Source organism: Taeniopygia guttata, chromosome Z (assembly GCF_048771995.1).
Source record: "Taeniopygia guttata chromosome Z, bTaeGut7.mat, whole genome shotgun sequence".
Classification (NCBI taxonomy): domain Eukaryota; kingdom Metazoa; phylum Chordata; class Aves; order Passeriformes; family Estrildidae; genus Taeniopygia; species Taeniopygia guttata.
In genome coordinates, this window is record NC_133063.1 from 80,289,370 (window position 1) to 80,308,598 (window position 19,229).

General features: G+C 41.9%; 1 protein-coding gene across 1 annotated transcript in view; it reads left to right on the plus strand.

Annotated features, from left to right (window-relative positions):
• Positions 1–19,229, plus strand: part of HAPLN1 (hyaluronan and proteoglycan link protein 1) — a 63,679-nt gene that overhangs the window by 24,796 nt on the left and 19,654 nt on the right. Inside the window, exons 2-3 of the mRNA XM_002190812.5 lie at positions 4,564–4,689; positions 16,411–16,782. Of these exons, the coding sequence (XP_002190848.5) occupies positions 4,590–4,689; positions 16,411–16,782 (472 nt within the window). The 5' untranslated portion in view covers positions 4,564–4,589. The remainder of the gene's footprint in view (positions 1–4,563; positions 4,690–16,410; positions 16,783–19,229) is intronic.

Below are 19,229 nucleotides of genomic sequence, written 5' to 3' on the forward strand. Positions count from 1 at the left end.
AACAGAAAAATGCCAACACCGCAGTGAAACATGGAGGGCATGAAGAAGGAGAAAAAGGACAAGGCACACCCAATTTCCTCCATCTTGTCCCCTTTGAACCCCTAATCTAGAATCCTGAAATTTTACTTTTGCACCCGTGTCACACTTAATTATTACTCTTATCAAACACTCAGAGGTTGTAATTAATCCTGTAAGATTGAAAACTCTTTTCCATGGACAGAGATCACAGCCAGTGTCTCTGGGGGCTCTGTCCAGGGGGGTTCCTGACCCCTGCCAGAGTCCCAGACCTGCCAGGGCAGCCAGAGGGAAGCCCTGGACTCCCACAAAAGATGACAGGCCCTTCATTACTGCTGCTGGCAGCATCTCCCTGAAAATACACATTTTGCTCTGTTAATAGATATTCTCTCTGTTTAACACCAGCTCCACAGAGAGGAGCATGTAAAGGCTTATTTATACAGTAGGTTTGTGCATGGCTGTGAATAATCCACAGATCAGGGGGTTATTTCAACCCCAAATTTTCAAGACTGATTTTATTGATTCTGTTCCCTATTTTAGCTGCCATTGATCCCTTTAGTTGCTAAGCCTCAGTGTACTAAATTTGGAATACCCCACAGAAAGGCAGAAAGAAGCCTCCTGTTTCTGCCCAAGGAGTTTGGGTTTCTCATGTGCCACTTTCAGTTCAGACTTTTACAGGTCTTGCAACTCAGGGAAACAAACATTTGATGTAAGAAATCATCGCCTCTTCACATAAGACAAAAATTACCTCCTGTGAACAAAGATCTTTCCACTTTAAAGGTTTTTAACTACTGCCAGAGAGAGAATATTGAGGTAGGTGGCCCATGTCCTCACACAGTGGATGTTTGTATGTTCTGCAGCTAGACAGCACTTGCAAAAGTAAATAATATTATTCTATTCAAATAATATTATTCTATTCAAAACAGCCATTGGTAGGTAATGCTGTTTTTCAGTGTTCTGCCCTTCAGAGAGATGCTTGTCACTTATGCAGCCAAATTGCTTGAAAGCATTCTGTAAACTCTTGTAATATTTTGTTAAAATACAAAAATTGGTGCTTAACAGCCTTTTGGATATGCCAGTAGTAGATTAATTAAGGCCAGATAAGTATTAAAGAGTGGTGATTAATGTCAGAACTTCAAAATGTATCTGAGAATGAGCAGTTATCGAGAATTTAAACCCTGAGCGTGCAGTGACCTTGAACACTTCCCTGAGCCTTGAGGTTCTCCCTTTAAAACTGCTTCCCAGTTTCTCTGTGTGCCTGTAATTTAAACCATTGTGAATTTCTTGAATATGACTAATCTTTACCATTCCTTACCAAAAAAAAAAAAAAAAAAAAAAAAATCACCTAATCACCTAGTCCCAGCCAAGATTTCATTCATTCTAATATGAAAACATCCACACCTATCATGTCTCCCCTGAGGTCCTCAGAAAAGGAGAAAAGGAGTCTGACTTCTATTGCTGTGGCTAGAGGCTGAGGATGTGAATTCCTCTGGCTAATTGATTTTTGGATAACCTACAAACCACCAGGGGTCAGATTCTTGGACTGGTAATGTTGCCTTGGCTCAAATCCCATCGTGGGGAATCCCAGAGGAGGAGAGTGGTACCAGGTCTTTCCTCACAATCCCTGCCTTTTAACAAATCTAAAATGCCATCCTCTTGGGTAAATTACCCTCCCTCAAAAAGAACCAAACAAAAAAAAACCCCAAAAAAACCCTGTGATGATCTGTAGCCAGAAGGCTGCCAACACCTGTGACATGTGGGATTGTTCAGCTGGACACTGAGGAAAAGGAAAAACAGACTCTCACCCTGCCCGTGTGATGCTATCACATAAACACTCTAAAATCAGGTCAGACCTGCCCGGAGGTACAGGTGAATATCCCTAAAAGGTGCATCCTTCATCCTGAAATGATTTGCTCTGGAAATCATCACCAGATGGTGCTGCATGGAGGAGTTTGCCCCATCAGTGTAGGGAAGGAAAGGGAGGCATGTGTGGAGCTCTCCATCCGTGTTACCAGAGGTGAACATTCCTCCCTCCTCAGCAGGGCCTGTGCACGCAGGAATAGATGGAATAGATGGGGTTGCTGTCCCCAGGAAAGGCCCAGTCACTGTTTAATGCCACAGAAAAGGGCAGATTTGTGGCTAGAAGTAAAGCCAAAGTGCCAGCGAGCTGCTAAGGCTGATCTGCAGAGCCCCTGAGGTTTTGCCTCCAAGCTGCAGGTGGAGGTGGGATCACTCACAGAGACCTTGCCTCCCCAGAAAAAGCTTTTGTTCAACAGGCTATGTCGGAATCGATAAAAATCGTTAGTAAAAATAAATGTCAGAAGTTTGTCAGTAGCCCAAAAGAGAAAAAAATCCACCCCAAACCCCAAACCTACAGGATTTTGCACTCTGAGAGGGAGCACAAAGTGTGGGGTTTGTGAGGGACAGGGCAGGGTGGTGTCACACGAGTGTGCCATGATGTCCCAGGCAGGAATGATGCCTTGGAGTGGAACAGAGGCTGGACAAGACTGAGAGAATAAAGTGGGTATTTATTAAAGGCCTTCAAAAGGTGCATTTTGGACACTCAGCAGCCTCCCAGAGGCTGCACCCAAAATGGACAGTGGTTATGAGTTTTCCACACAATTTTAAGTTTGGTCCATTTACATTTCAGGGGTTAATCCTCCAGTTCCAGCTCCAGGTAATGAAGTAATTAACCCCCACTTTGCTCCCCCCAGTTCACTTTTGTTTATACTTTTGGGACCTGAGGCTGTAGGGTGTCCTTGAGTTTCAGGCCCAGAGGGATTGTTTTGTCTGACCAAAAACGTGAAGACAGCAACTAACACTCTATTTGGAATATAGAGTTATACCCTAAAGCGGAACAGGATTGGAAAAATATAAAAGCTAAAACCCTAAGGCATCAGAAGGAGCACCCAGCTGCCCAGGAGTGACCCTCCCTGAGCTCAGGCTCGGGCTGATGTGCTCTAGAGGGAGCCACATCTGTCCTTGCTGTCCCAGATGGAGGTCACCAGCCTCCCAGGCTTTCCAGGAAAGAGGGAGTGGCCGAGGCTTGGTTTACTGAGCCTGGACCACCTAGGAAAGAGAGTGCAGCCAGCACTTGTCCTACCTCTAGGCACTCCACAGGAAGGATTGAGGGATGCTGAATGTTTGGTTTTGAGCTCCCACCCAAGCTGGCTGCGAAGAAATGGAAGGGCAGGCAAGTAAAACGTGCATGTTCTGATATGGAAAAATGGCAATAGGATTTCTGCATTTCAGTCTGCAGCAGAGGTTGGGTCAGCTTACAGCGTTTAGATCTGGACTTGAAGCACTTCAGGGTTTGTGTCTGTCTGGGGGTAAGGGAGCCGCTTTCAAAACTCACACCTAGACCCTGGTTTTGACTGAATACTCTGCGAGTTTTATCTGTTTCTTGCTTTATTAGAGGAAAAAAAAAAAAGGAGGAAAGAATTATCTCTGTGCATTTGAGAGAAAAAAAAAATAATATTAATAATGACACCACTATTTGATGATGGGGGGGTGGGGGGAAATCCTACTCTCTTTAAAGACAAAGTTGGGAAATAGCTGCCTTTTATTTCAAGGAATCAGATTCACAAAAACTACAGCCATAAAACACAACAGCAGCCCAAACCCTCCACATAAAGCCTCCTGTATTTTATGCCTCCTTTTCTATTTCAGGTCCTCATTTGCCTAATTACTTCTCAGAGGCTGGCAGAGATTTTTCCCTGCAGCGCTGAGCTCTGCTGACTGCAGAGACCCTACCTGGCACACTCAGTGAGTGCGTCAGCATTCTAGGTGGAAATGAATGAAAAATCAATCAGGGCAACTGCAGTGGTAGCATATTCAACTCTAACCTACTTTGTGCATGGTTTCAAACATTTCACTGTGTGTTCAGGCTTTTTTTTTTTTTTTTTTAATGGTAAGTGGGTCTGAAGTCAAATTGATCTTCCTTACTCAGCCTAATAAGTGTTTTGTCATCTTCACTGTTTAGCTCGAGCACATTTGCCACCCTGACTGCTAAGTTAAGCTGCAGACTTGATTGAAATGCCAAAACCTACAAGAAGATTGTTTTAATCTTGAAAACCTATCACCAGCAGATTGCATCATGGAGTGGATGGAGATACAGTGGTAGAGCTTTCATTGTTTTAATTGTATTTGCAGACTAGATCTAGAGTAGGTCTGGAAAATCAAAAGTACACCAGAACCTCTTTTGAAGCACAGGTGCTGCTTACGTGTGGTCTTGTAAAGAGTTTGGCTTAGAATTATTTGTCTCTGCACTTTTTATTTTTTTCCCTTGTTGCATTCCTGCATAGGCAGAGTTAAATATGGATCACCAGTTTCACTTAGCTAAAGTCCACAATAGAATGGTCCAATATTCATGCCTAACAAATTAGCAGCTGTTGTAACTTCTGCCGGCTGAGTGGGTTCAATGCATTAAAAAAAACCAAAAAACCAAAAAAAACCTTGAAACATCACTGCTCTCACAAGCTGTGCAGTGCAACACTGTAAAAGGTTTCCAAAAATTCACAATCCTCTTTGCATGTGATGCCCTTACAGTGAAGAAGACTCTTTTGGCTGTAAAGATGAAGACTCTACTTCTTCTGGTGCTGATCTCTGCCTGTGGGGCTGAACCTCACCCTGGCAACTCAAGTCTGGAGCATGAAAGAATCATTCACATTCAAGGTAAGGAAATAAGTGAGAAAATACCAATATCTTCATATTGCTGAGGGAAACAGAATAATGTGCCTAATGATCCTTAATTTACTTTTTTTTTAATGCTGTCACTCTGTTTTTAAATACTTGCATTACTAGTGACCGAATGTTTTCTTTTCTGGTTCTGTTTAAAAAGAAAAATCAAAAAAAAAAAGAAAGTTGCACTGTTTAATAGCACTTAGTCACAACCTTGCAAAGGTTAGTGAGTAAAGTACAGCATGATTTAAGACAAAGAGAAAAAGCATGCATCCTAAAGTAATAAACTGCAGTGGGTTAAAATACTTCAGTTTATTGTAGAATAGGTTTGATTTTAAGAGGTCTGCCATACACAGTTCTCCAGAGCACAGATATTTATTGCTGTGGTTTATTTAAAAAGGCTCAGTGCATCAGAGATCATAACTGGGCAAACTAAACCAGTAAAAAAAAAAAAAAAAAAAAAATTAACTTACCCTGAAAGAAATATGCCTTTCCTGATACCTTTAGTTCACACTAAATATTATCCTGGCCTCCTGCAGAATCCTGTTTGGTTCCTGTTTGAGTCCCAGAGATTATAGCTGTGGCAGGATTTGAGCCTGCAGCACAATGCAGCTGTTTTTTCAGTCCCAGCTTCAGTCGTTGAGGGTTATCCTGCACAAGAAGAATCAGGGGGTTTATGCAGTGAGGACAGACAGAATGAACAGGGATTTTCCTGCCTTCACCCCTACCTTCCTTGAGCCTGGCTAAAATTAATTTTGCAAAGTTAAGAAATTCAGGATTACTTACTGCCCCTCCTCTCTCTGTCTCTCTCTCTCACTCCCCCTCTCTCTTTTTAAAGTTTGATTTATTTCTTTCAACAGCCAGAAAAATTTGTGCTGTTTGTGTAAATATGAATTACCAAGCTAGAGCAGGGTATGAGGAAGGGCTGGACGTTCAGGAGTTCACAGGAAAGTCACAGAAGTTAAAGGCACCCTGTACCTATTATTAAAACAGGGATTGTCAAGGTCAGGCAAGGAGTAAGAGACAGCTGCTCTCCCTCTGAGGAGACTCAGGATGAAGGTCAAGTGAAGGTGTGATGTCAAAATGAAGATCTGTCACTGCTCTGAGATGATGAGCACTTTTATCCCAGGGCAAATTTCAAATCAGACATCGATGTCTAACAAACATATATTTTGCCTTTCCTTGTATGATGCAGTTTTTTGTCTCTGAGCTTGACATTTTTTTGGAAAATTAAATTAGTGTGATAGCACTTCAGTGTAATTCAGGAGTCATACATGTCATTGTTACTAACCCAAACAGTTCAAAGCTAACAGAAGTTTCAAGGTGAACCCTTCTCCCTCCTTGTGAAAACTCACCTGTACCTCCAGAGTTTATTCCTGGAAGATAAACTGGATAAAGATTTAAATTTGAGCTCCACCACAAGTCCTCCGGGTGGTTCAGGCTCTGAAATGCACAGGGAGCCCCCAAATCAAAGAGACTGAAACTGCTGAGGCATTTTTGCTTCTGATTTTTGCCATTCCTCTCTGCATTGTGGAATTCCACCTGGGCTGGGATCCCTCTCTCCCAGTGCTGCAGTTAATAAAGAAACAAACAAACCAAAAAAAGAAAAGATGATTAAAAAATCTATACCTGGAAATGGGATGGAGATTAGGGAACACTGTAGAAGATGTTCAGGTGTTTTTTTTAATCACATTAACAAATCCAGCATCCCCCTCCACAGCTGAAATCCAGGAGATGTGTGGCTAAACTCTGCCAGGGCTGCATGCCTGGGAATACTTTGGGATTACAAAAGGTGTGAAAGGGATTTCCTGAGGCAGGGAAGGAAAGTGTGTTATATTCCTCATTCTTTACATCACGTAATCTCCTATAGGCTGAGTTTTATTTGTTGAAAAGCTGGGTTTCAGGTCTTCTTACTGCCAAAGGGGTTCTGCACCCTACTTTTCTGACATGGAAAACACCTTCCTAATCCTCCACGGTTATTTTATGGCCTAATTCTTCTCAGGCTGCTGTTCTTTGGCTTCCAATAATATTTTTTCTTCTTTGAGGCTTTAATACACCAGTAAGATAACACCATAACCCCACAGCTGCCATTTGAGTGTGTGTCTTCAAATTATTCTCTAAGTGTATCACCTCCTGATTATTGTCCTAGTTGGATATTGTAACCTCTTAATGTCAGGAATTCACCTTTACACTCGTTCTCATCTGAACTCTTACTCCTTGAGTGCATCCATCCAGGATTTTGTTCCAGATAAAATCCTCATTTGGCCCCAGTATTTCTGTTTTCCATTTCCATGCTTTGTTCTTCAGACCCTGGATCAAATTTGCTGTTCCCAGTTGTGCTGCAGTGCTGATCCATAGTCTGTGGTGGTAGACAGTATTTAGCAGTCAGTCTCCCTCACTGCCACTCAAAATTAACAACTACAAGCTCTATATCAGTAATTCTTCAAACAAGACCTCAAAAAGCTGGGTTTTGCATTCAGCATTAAATGTTTTCCTAATTTTTCCACCCTTCTTTCTTCAAGTGCTTTAAATACACACTCTCCTCCTTTCAGTGCTGCTTAATAAGCCATGTGAAAATTGTACTTATCCAAAAGTCACAATTACTTTATAAGGTAAAATTAGTGGAAATGTTACAGAAATTGTACTGCAGGCAGTTCACTGGCCTTTTTAATATATTTTTTCCGTATCATTAAATTCCCTAAGCTCTAAGCAAATGATGCATTGCATTCCTCAGCCTTACACATTTGTTTTTTGTTACGTACCTGATATCAGACTATTCTGACTTTCTTTGTTAAATATCTGTTTAATCTTATCCCTCTTTCTAGTACTGACTCTATTCCTGTTGTTCAACAATTTTCCTTCAAAATTTGTTCTAAAGTCCTGTTTGCTGCTGAGATCAGACTGATTGACTGGATAATGATCAAATTACTTTATTTACATGTATTTGTTATTTTGCTGCTGTCCAGAAATACCTGGTGCTGTCTTAAAGTGACAGGTGAGGCCACAGCAGTGCCAGTAGGTCTGGGTACCCAAATTTTCTGCCCCTCCATCAGTGTAAAATCTCCTGACACCCCCCTAAAACTCAATATTTGTCAACCAGAACAAACAGTATTTCATAAATTGTTATTGCTCTGCAATTATACTTTGCTTTCATGGACACAGAGCTCTGCCTGTCAAATGTCCACTCTCTGGAAAAGAGAGTTTTCTTTAGTTTTACTGAACACTTTCCCAGTTTCTAACACTGCAGTAGACAAAGTTCTATGTCTATGTTCTCTTTTAAATATTTCAATTTTTCTCTAGAAATGATTTGCTGGTTTCAGTGTCAGTTCTAGCTCCTGGTTCTCTCCTTTTTGGTTAATACAGTTAATTTGGATTTGAACAAAATTTCTCATCTGCAAGACGGTTTTACCTCCTTACTTTTCACAGTCTTTTCAGTTTATTTCCTCTGTCCCAATTGCTTTTTTTGTATATATATTTTTTTTCTCCTTTGGTTTCATTCCACTATTGATGCACAAAATTTATACAGTTATAAAATTTATATGCAGAGCTGCATTTTATGTCTTCTGTGGCTTTGTTTTCTTTTCTGAAACCTGTGTTGGATTTCATGGTTTTGATCAGTCTGATATTTTATCCAGGCTGGTTGACCCTATCCCATTCCTCTCATAGTTTGTCATTCCAGTCTCACTTTTGGGGATAAAAAAAAAAAAATAAAACCCCAGAAACCCCACACCTCAGAAAAACCCCTTGATTTTGTCAGGGAGACAACCAGTTTCACTCTTCAGAAAAAGCCACAACCATAAGCAGAATATAATCACCAGAAATAATCATATTCATATTCATTCATTTTGCTATGTTTGAGGTGCAAATGTTCACCCATTTGCCTACCAAGACCTCTGCACAGATTTATTTATGCATACTCAAAAAAATATTTCAACATGAAATGAACAGCAAACTTTTTAATGCCGCCCAATTGGAGCAAACAAACAAACAAACAACAATTAAAAAAAAAAACCCTAAGCACACACAAATGAGTTAAATCAATTAACCAATAAAGAAGGCAGAGGAAATCTTTGACCAACTTATTCTCCAGTATAATGAGTTTTATTTACAGTCCACTTCTTTTTCTCCAAATCAAGTCAGCACCAACAGAGAGAAAGAATCTGAACAGAGTTTCTGGACCAACAAAAAACATGATAAAAGATAAATTGATGGAAAAACATGATAAAAGATAAACACACTGCTCATCTGACCCCTGACACCAATTTTATCTGCTCAAGATAGTCTTGGTTACCTTCATGCTTTTCCACTTTAATTTTGACTTCTTTCCTTTTTTCCACCTTTCTGCATTTTTCCATTTTCCATTACACTGACATTTCTTTCCACGTCTTCACCTTTATGTTTTCTGCTTCATGTCTGGATTTCTTTCTCCTTGCCATTTTGTTTTGTTATTCGGGACAATTTTGATGATGCCACAATATGTTTTTCTGTCTCTTGCTGAAATTGAGCTTTTTTCTTTGATTTCCACAAAGCCTGCTTCCCTCTTCAGATCATGGCCTGTTGCAACAGCAGGGGTTAGAAAAGTTAGCAGAGAGCAGAAATTCCACACAAAAAAAACCCCAAAAAAAACCAAAAACCAAAAAACCCAAATACAAAGAAAAACAAAAATTAAAACAAAAATGTGCTCCCCTTGAAGGCATCCTGGACTGCATCTTCTGGAGCAGACCTTAACTGATGGGTGCCAGGATATTTGGGTTATTAAAAAAAAATGTTATTACAGAAACACAAGGGTGGAACACGAATGTAAATTGTTAATTTGCCTTTGTTGGTTACGTCAGTGGAATTCCATATTTATAAATAGCATTTAGTGGTGATTAAGGGACTGGAAGGGCTCCATGCAGTTTCTGTGTAATATTTTGGTTTTGTCAAACAGCCCTCATGCCACCCATGAAGATTTATTTCTGTGAGGAAGGAGTGCAGAGACTTTGCCTTGATTTCTGTTCTGTTCTGCTCTGTGACACCTGATCTCCATGAAATTTATCTACACCCAAGCAAAACACACTTAGAAGTTATTTAAGGCAATAATTTAGAAGAGATGAAGTTTGTTAGTTCCCTGATGGTTTTATGTGCTCTTAGGTCTCCTAGAAACCCAAACCTGAGTTAATATATCCTCTTTAACAACTCCCCCTCAAGGTGTTACCCAAGATGAGGAGACAGAATCAGCTGAAAAATGTTTTATCTCAGCCCTGTAATGTCTTTTTTACAAAGACAGATTTCTTCTCTGTCATATATAAACCAGGCATTTTTCAGCTGTACTATTATTTGGAAACTAAAGCTTGAAACGAAGATTTATCTAGCATTTCTCCTACCAATTTTATATCAAAACTTGAGAGGAGTGTGTTGGGGCTGTTCTAGCCTGTCTGTTCAGGGGCAGGAACATGGGAGTTGGATCCTTGCCTTTTCTTTCTCATGACACAGCAAAACTGCATTAGCTCTTGAGCCAAAAAACCCATATTTTTGGCTTACAGATGATATATAAAAGATTTTAGATTTTTTTTTTCCCCTAAAGCAGAAGTAAAAAGGTAATTGGTTAAAATACATATAGAAAAAAAAATGCATTATGTGCAAAATGTATCTGTGATTCTCCCTCATGGTTTTCCTCAGCATTCTTTGAGTGATGCACCCATATATTAGTTCATCAATAATGCACTTCTCTACATATTACAGAAAACAGGAACCATTGTTGCCACAGAAATTACTTATGATTTTTAAACAAACATTTTAGATAACAAGAAAAAAAAATTGAGGATAACAACTTGCCACTGCTGTGGGAAAAGTGATAATATTTTAGCATGAGTTCCTGGAAACACTACAGGAAAACCAGAAACAACTCTGTATATTTAAAACATAATGGCACAGGATAATATTAAGCTAGGGGCTTGCTAACAGTGTGGAACATTTAGAGAATACATGAATTTATCTGAAAAAGCACTTCTGTAATATCATCCCTGGTTTATGATTTTGCTTTTCCTAGCTGTAAAAATGCACATCTTTTCCTGTGCTGTCACTTTGTGAGGCCCTCCATGAAGATGGTGGAATAATCAATTTTTGTGGGTACTCCTGGTGGATAAAGCAGGTAAAGCTGTTTGCCAAGGGTTGTGGTGTGACTCTCATCCTCTACGCCCTCCAAACCTGTCTTGCCATCATTCAGGTGTGCAGAACCCAGTTAAGGGAGAAAAATAAAGAAGGGAAGCCAGGAGAAAATCCCACAGCAAAAGTATAATTAAAACACACAAAAACAAAAAAAAGAAAAAAAACCAAAAACCAAAAACAAAAACAAAACCAAAAACCAAAACCAAAACCAAAAAACAAAACCAAAAACCAAAACCAAAACCAAACAACAAACAAAAAAAAATCCAAAAAAAACCCAAAAGCCACACACAAAAAAACCCAAGCAAACCACCAAAAAAACCAAACAAAAAAAAATCAAAACAAAAAAACCCAAACAAACAAAAAAACCCACACATCAAAAAATAGAAAACACCCACAAAAAATTACAACACAACCCAACAACCAGCCCACAACTAAGGAGGGGAGAGGAGGAAGAGGAGGAGGAGGAGGACAGAACAGGTGCTCAGCCAGTGCCTTTTTATTTAAGGTAGCAAAATATCCTTTCTCCTGCAGTTCATACCAAATTTGGCACCAATAAGATACATCAAAGCCAGCCCAAAAATCAACTTTTTAGGTGAGTTTTCCCTTCTGTCAGGCAGCCTTTCCCTACAGGTTGGGGAAAGCAGCTCCCAGAGTTGTGTTCTGTCCTGGACATCCTCTGCATGTGGACAAACTCTGCTCACTGTGCTGCCTTTTTCATCCTTCTAACTGCACCAAGAGGATTAGCAAAAGGCCACAATCTGTCAGAATCAATAGCATGGAAGCAGGAGTGGAAAAAATACTGCAAATTAATCACCACTGGGGCCTGGTTCTGTGCTAACAGCGTGGCTGCTGCCTGTCTGACCATGCAAAATGTGCCTGGAAGGGTGAAAAGCCCCACCTGGGAAATCTTTCTCATCCCAATTCTGCCCTTGGAGGTGAGGCCAGAGCCAGTCCCCAGGGTGTTGGTGTTGCCACCTCTGTCCCCAGCAGAAGGAGCAGCTGGAAGCTGCCCAGCTCTGCTCTTCCACCACCTGAGGCTCAGGAGGGATACACGTGCCCTGCCTTGTCCCCAGCCAAGATCCAAACTGCACAGTCTGTAAGGACAGCTCTTTAATGAGGGTTAAACCCTCTCTAATCCAGGGGTTTCAGAGTTTGCAGCTGTTTGGCTGTTCACCTCACAAGTTCTCAGAAATGTTATCCTCCTCAAGTGACACCCCAGGCTCCGTGACCAGACTTGGGTGCCCCATCCTTTTTCCTTCCAGATATTCCTGCCATTTAGAGAAATGAAATTTTTTTTATATTTTAAAATATTAATAATTTTATTTACAAGGATCAGCCTTGTCAGAATGCCCATGAGGGGAGCAGCTAGGGAGCTACCACCCTTCAAACCAGTGTTTCCTGCATCTCCCATCACTGTTTCACAACAGATCAGTCCTTGTTTCCCTTGTTTAAGTCCTTGTTAAAACAGGACAGTCCTTGATAACCCAGGAAACAGAGTGTATTGCTCGTTTGAGCTCAGTTTCACGACAGTAAAACCAGTAAAACAATCACATATTTTAAACGAAGGGATTCTGGTTTGCTCTGTGTTTGGTTTCTTTGGGGTTTGGTTTGTTTTTTTTTTTTTCCTTTTTTTTTAATTTGTCAATTCCAAGAAGACTGAGACCATTCATTCTGCCACTCTCCCGAAAATGTGCAGTTTAGGTAGATTTGGCCCTGGCTCTCCATGGCTACTGGATAATGAAGACCTTTAGGCCTCTTCCCAAACCTCTGTCATCTCATTTTCGCTCCCAAGTCCCTGCTGCCTTCGTGTGTTCTAGCCCAAGCTGTGCCTCATTCCCCAGACTGGCATCTGCTTTTCCTCAAAAGCCAGAGGTCCTTCCTCCTCTCCCAGATCCAGGAGAAGCAGCAGCAGAAATGCAATTTTCTGCCTCATTGTCTTTCCAGTGAGAGGGGCACATCGTCACATTTTCTGTAAGAAAAGAACTGGCTTTTGCAAAGATTGTGGGTGGAGGCACATTTCAAGTGTCACATCTCCCTTGGAACCTCCAGGGTCAAAGGAGATATTCCAGGATGAGAAAAGCTTCCTTTTCCTTTTCCTTTTCCTTTTCCTTTTCCTTTTCCTTTTCCTTTTCCTTTTCCTTTTCCTTTTCCTTTTCCTTTTCCTTTTCCTTTTCCTTTTCCTTTTCCTTTTCCTTTTCCTTTTCCTTTTCCTTTTCCTTTTCCTTTTCCTTTTCCTTTTCCTTTTCCTTTTCCTTTTCCTTCCCTTCCCTTCCCTTCCCTTCCCTTCCCTTCCCTTCCCTTCCCTTCCCTTCCCTTCCCTTCCCTTCCCTTCCCTTCCCTTCCCTTCCCTTCCCTTCCCTCCCCTCCCCTCCCCTCCCCTCCCCTCCCCTCCCCTCCCCTCCCCTCCCCTCCCCTCCCCTCCCCTCCCCTCCCCTCCCCTCCCCTCCCCTCCCCTCCCCTCCCCTCCCCTTCCCTTCCCCTTCCCTTCCCTTCCCCTTCCCTTGCCCTTCCCTTGCCCTTCCCTTTTCTTCTTTCTTTTCCTTTTTTTGCTTTCCTTTTTCCTTTCCTTTTTTCCCCTTATTTTTTCTTTCCTTTTTTCTTTTTTTCCTTTCCTTTATTTTTCCTTTTCCTTTTTTCCCTTCCTTTTCCCTTTCCTTATTTTCAGAGGGCCAGAGGAGGCGGGAGGCAGCCAGCGGGGAGGAACATCCCCATATTCGGATGCTGCTGCTGGAGTCAGATGTGACAGTGCTCTGGGCAAGCCTCCAGGCCCTGCTGGCACAGGCACAGTTGTTAGAAAGAGTGAGCATTAACAGCCTGAGTCAGTCCTTTCTGCTAATATTTATTAACTCCGCTATTTCAGTGTTAAAGACCCAACATAGCCGAGCTCTGAATCAGATTTCTCGGTAATAACCACCCCAAAGCATAACACTTCTCCTCCCAAGGTGGACAGAGGACTGTGGAACATCTTTGTCCCCAAAGGAAACAGGAAAATTTGCAGACTAGCTGTGCTGGCTGTCTTCACTTTCTTCCCTCTCCTCCTCCTCCTGTGGAAACTGCTGGTAAGGCTTTCCATGGTGCCTTACCTCAGATCACCTCTCTCCTTGGATGCCCTCCTCAGAAGGGGGAAGATGGATTATTGGAGAATCCCTGAGCCCCTGGAAAGGAGGGAAGTGAAAAAGAACATCATTTAAAAGGGGCTGTGGGCAACCTGCTTTGGTTTTTCACCAGGCAGGAAGGTCTCTCACCCTGCCAAAACACCTTGCAGCACTCAAATTTGCTCATTCTTGAGGAAGCTGGAGCCCTGAGCAGCAATGCTCTGGTCACAGCACCTCCTGACAAAGAACTGACCCTTTGGGATACCTGTTTTCCCCAAGCAGATGCACATTTGCTCTCAGCAAGCTTTTCTTTGCAATTGCCACCCTCAGACGTGTTTGGATCGACACAAACTGCTGCATTCCCTGGGGTGGAGCTCAGTGCAGAGAGGGAAATCCAGCTGAGGCTGCGGTTTGGGCAGATATTTCATTTAACCACAGACCTGTCATCAGGCCTCAGAAGTGTCTGGAGAGATCCAAAAGGCTCCCTGCAGACCCCTGCTGCTGTGGACACACCACAGATTCCTGGAGGTCCATGGAGAGCTCTTCATCCATACCAGTCCTTCCCTCCTCCAGCCACCCACATCTCCCTCGCTGATAACATGTTTTCATCACTGTTTTTCTGAACCAACCTGCAGAAAATTGCTGCTATCCTTCACAGGGCCATCCTCTCAGCAGCCTCTGTGGTTTTTTGGGAGCTCACCCACAGTTTTTGCTGGATTTAGAGAGGGCCAGTTCGAGCCTCAGAGTGGGGAATCGCATTTTTGGGCAGCCACGTCGACTTGCTGAACATGCACAGGGGATTGCAAAGTCTCTTTTCACAGCCTGTGGATGCAGAGTGAGTTGGTGGTGCTTCCCCAGCGAGCTGGTGATTTATTTGGGTTTTGGTCACTGTATCAGAGGTCAAGGACAGCAAGCCCCAATGGGCTCAGTCAGTTTTGCAAAAGAAAAGGAAAAAGTTTGCACGAAGAACAAGGCAAGAGGTACTGAAAGGAGGGAAAACTCTCACTTTTGGGTACATCTGATGACCAGCACATGAAATCTGCATTTTCCAGGGTTTTCCCAAGGCAGCACAGCCTGTAAAAGCCCTAGAGACTCAGGGCTGGAAGCGAGCACCTGCCCCAGCTGGCTGTCCTAAGCAAGATTATTTCACAGGGCAACATCTGCTACTAGAGGGAAGGAAAGCAGGAAACCTGGGGTGAGGAGGAGAGGAGACAGCCACATACAGGTTTGCATGAAAAGTGAGATCAAAATGTAAAAGATATAACAGCGACCAGTTTTAAGGAGGTCAGAAAAAAAAGATTAGTTAAAAACACACATTGGGATGATAAAGAGGGTGGTGAGCAGAGGATCAGATTTTACGTTTGAAGAGCAGCTGGACTTCCTTACTCTTGTCAGAAGAGGAACTTACACTCAAAAGCTGGAATAAAATGCAAATACAAATGCCTAAAATATCTACTTTAGAATTTTTCTGATGCTTTTCATGTCAGTATAAATAATGTTGTTTGGTACATAAATGGTTTTTCTGCTTTGTAAGTGGGATTCTCTGCATCCCAAACCGTGAGGAGCTTTGTGTGCTGCTGCCTGAATAAGCTGAATCCTCCAGAAAAACTGAATTATGAAAATAAAAAATAAAGCACTGATATACAACTCTTGAACAAGGAAAATATGGGAAGTGTTTTGGAGCCTTTTATAGGTGATGGCATACATTCATCAGCAATACAACTCTGTAAATCCATTTACACAGCTCCCTCTTCATGAATATAGGATGGTCTCTGCCTGTGTGAGGGGCACTGAGATGCTTTGAGCTGAGCAAATAATTATTTATAACTGGTTTATAAATCTTATTACTGAAGAGGTCCAAAATGATTGCAGGGCAGTGATCCTGCAGATGCAAACGGTGATGCCTTGTGAAGGCAGACCTAGAACAGAGGCTGGACAGAGCTCCAGAATAAAGCAGGGATTTATTAAAGGATCTCCTCCATGGATGCACCTTGAGCAGCACCAGAGCCCTGCCAGGGCTGCACCCAAATGACCCAAAATGGCCCCAAAATGCACGAGCGCTCATGGGGGCTCTCTTTGAGAGAACTTTGATCAGTTCTGATTCATTTGCACACTGGGGTTAATTGTCCAATTCCAGCTTTAGCCCAGGCAGTCCCATCCTGCTTGTTTTTCTCTCTTCAATTTACTGCTGTTTATAATTTTTGGGCCTGGAGCTTGTAAATGCTCTCTTTGGTCAAGCTAGAAAAGGAATTGTTTTCATTCTCCAAGGGAAAAGAGTCTACCTACCCTGGGAGGAGAACTTGCTAACACTAAATATGAATCTCAGAGCTACACACTAAATCAGGACAGAATCTGAAAAACATAAAAAGCTAAAATTGACCACACCCATTTTGTAAAAGGAAGACTGCAAACCAATTATTGGAGGGCGGGTGGTTTATTTTTTTTACCTTTTTCTCCTCAAATCCTACAGAAAACGGGCCCCGTCTCCTCGTGGTAGCAGAACAAGCCAAAATCTTCTCCCACCGCGGCGGCAACGTGACACTGCCATGCAAATTCTACCACGAGCACACCTCCACCGCCGGCTCAGGAACCCACAAAATCCGCGTCAAGTGGACCAAACTCACCTACGATTACCTCAAGGAAGTGGACGTGTTCGTGGCCATGGGGCACCACAGGAAGAGCTACGGGAGCTACCAGGGCAGGGTGTCCCTGCGGGAGAGCAGCGAGAACGACGCCTCGCTCGTCATCACCAACATCAGGCTGGAGGACTACGGCCGCTACAAGTGCGAGGTGATCGAGGGGCTGGAGGACGACACGGCAGTGGTGACCCTCAATTTGGAAGGTAGGCAACACCCTGAGCCGCACCTTGGGTGGGATTGGTGTGATGTTAGAGAATTCTTGCTTTTTTTTTTCTTTTTTTCCTTCTGCTGCTATTGTGTTATCAGATATTGCGTTATCGCTGGCGCTGCGTTATCGCCGATATCGTGTTATCGCTGATTTTATCTTATCAGTGGTTGGTGTCATCACTGATTTTGTGTGTCATCAGTGAAAACAGCAAGCTGAGGAAGCAGAATTCATTGCGTTCTGGGGAATCTTGGCCTGGCAGTCCGCGACAACAATCATAAATTGGAACATCATCATGGCTAATATAACTTACACTAGCCTACGGCATATCCAAACTCCAAATTCTGGTGTGAGAGGAACCAAGAAGGGATGAGCAAACACAGTGTGGAAAGTTCCATGTGTTTTTCATTTTCTCCTGTCATTTTGCAGAAGCCACTTCATCTTTTCACCTAGGTGAAATTATATCAAATTCCCCTGCAACAGTAATTTTACGAAACTTCGGGATATTTTAGAATATCAAGCAAATGCAAATCTTTTAAAGACAAAAAATTTTACAGTCGTTTTCCAAAGACAGTGTGTTTGCATTTTTCCAGCCTTATAATTAGATAAATTAGATCTTTATATTGTCTGCCAGGACAACTCCTACATGTAGTGTCTAGTCATTTTCTTCATCACTATTCTTGAAGACAGTAGAGTGAAAAAGTAATGAAACAGGTTTAAAGAGGACAAAATTTCATCTTTCCTTGCTTCTTATGCAATTAAGATAGAGTTTATGAGTTTCAATGCATGTAAAAGAGTGTTTGAACCTTTCTTTTTTTTTTCCCCAAAGCACTGCACTGAAAAAAAAAAGAGAAAAAAGAGGAAAAGAGAACTGGGGAAAGGGAGGGAAAAGAAAAAAAGGAGCAAAAGGGGAAAATGGGGAAAGAAGGAAAAGAGGAGATAGAAAAGAGAAGGAGAAGGAGGAAAAGAGGAAAGGAGGAAAGGAAAAGGGGGAAGGAAAAGGAAAAGGAAAAGGAAAAGGAAAAGGAAAAGGAAAAGGAAAAGGAAAAGGAAAAGGAAAAGGAAAAGGAAAAGGAAAAGGAAAAGGAAAAGGAAAAGGAAAAGGAAAAAGGAAAAAGGAAAAAGGAAAAAGGAAAAAGGATGCAGATGCACAATAAGAATGTCTGAGTGGTTCTTGGAACCAGATAAACATAATGGGCTTATTTTACTTCTTTCCATCTATTCTTCCATTCCTGGCTGGAGCCCACAGAAACTTCCCATCTGGGATTGCTGGAAAGCCCTGCCCAGTTTCCATGCCAGCAGGGTAGTGCATTTAGGTTGTTCCACCCCACATAATTCATCTTTAACAAGAATGCACCCTGTTCTTTTCAAACTTATGTGATAAAGAAAACTGGACATTTACATGTTTAGCTTCAGTTCTCAGTTATGAGTGAAGACAGAAATGAGCTGGAGGAGAAAAATCTTTATTCTTCTCTTCTGGCCAAAATCTCTGGTGTGTTCAGCCTCCCCTCCACTGGGGCAGGCTCTGCTGGAGCTATTCAGCCCCTGAAGTGGGAAAATTCCTCTTGGCAGGCTCAACTTTACCTGAGTGAAACAGCTCTCCTCACCTGCCAAGGCTCTTGCTTCCTCTGCAGTAAAAGTTCATTATTTTTATGCTGTTAAAAGCAAGAGAATTGTGCTGCAAATGCTTCCTGCTGTGCCTGGGAAGGGGAGATGCTGATGGACGTGGAAGCAGAGCAAATTCGCCTGAAGCTTGGTCCAAATGCTTGTGCACATGCAGAAATCCATACCTGAAATTCATTATTGGATTAAAGGTGCAGTGGGAAAGCAATGAGAAATCTTTTCTTTGCTGCATGCAATAGCGCAAGGCAGATTTGTTTTAAAAAAGATTTTCTACCTTTTCTACTGTTACTGTTTTGTAATATAGCACCAGCCTTGGATACAAGGTCAGGGTCCCTCCTCCAAAATAAGGAAATTCATAAGTAGAGGAGGAATCATATTTTTTCAGCCAAGTGTGCTCAAATGTGCTCAAAGGAAGGTTTATATATTTTAACCAGTGTCTGGCTAACATAAGGAGCAATGGTTTTCCAGTGATTTTTGTCTCACATGGTACAGTGTAAGGCTGTTTATTTCTGACATTGTGGTGCTTCTTAAACTAGAAGAAAAATTTTCTTTGCAAAACTTCATGGTAAAATGTAATATTTCAAGTAAAATAAAAGTGGTGAGGGTTTCAGTGTCAACCCTGCTTGTGTTGACTAAACCCAGTAATTCTGGGTCTATGGTACGCTGAATTTTCCTAATAAAAAGATAAGTATTAAAATATAATAATAATACAGTGGAAATGTATAGCTGATAGAATATATTCCTCTGTTTGCATGCCCTGTGCTTATTTTTAAAACGCCCCTGCAGCTTTATGTAGTTCTGGCATTAATTTCCACTTCATGT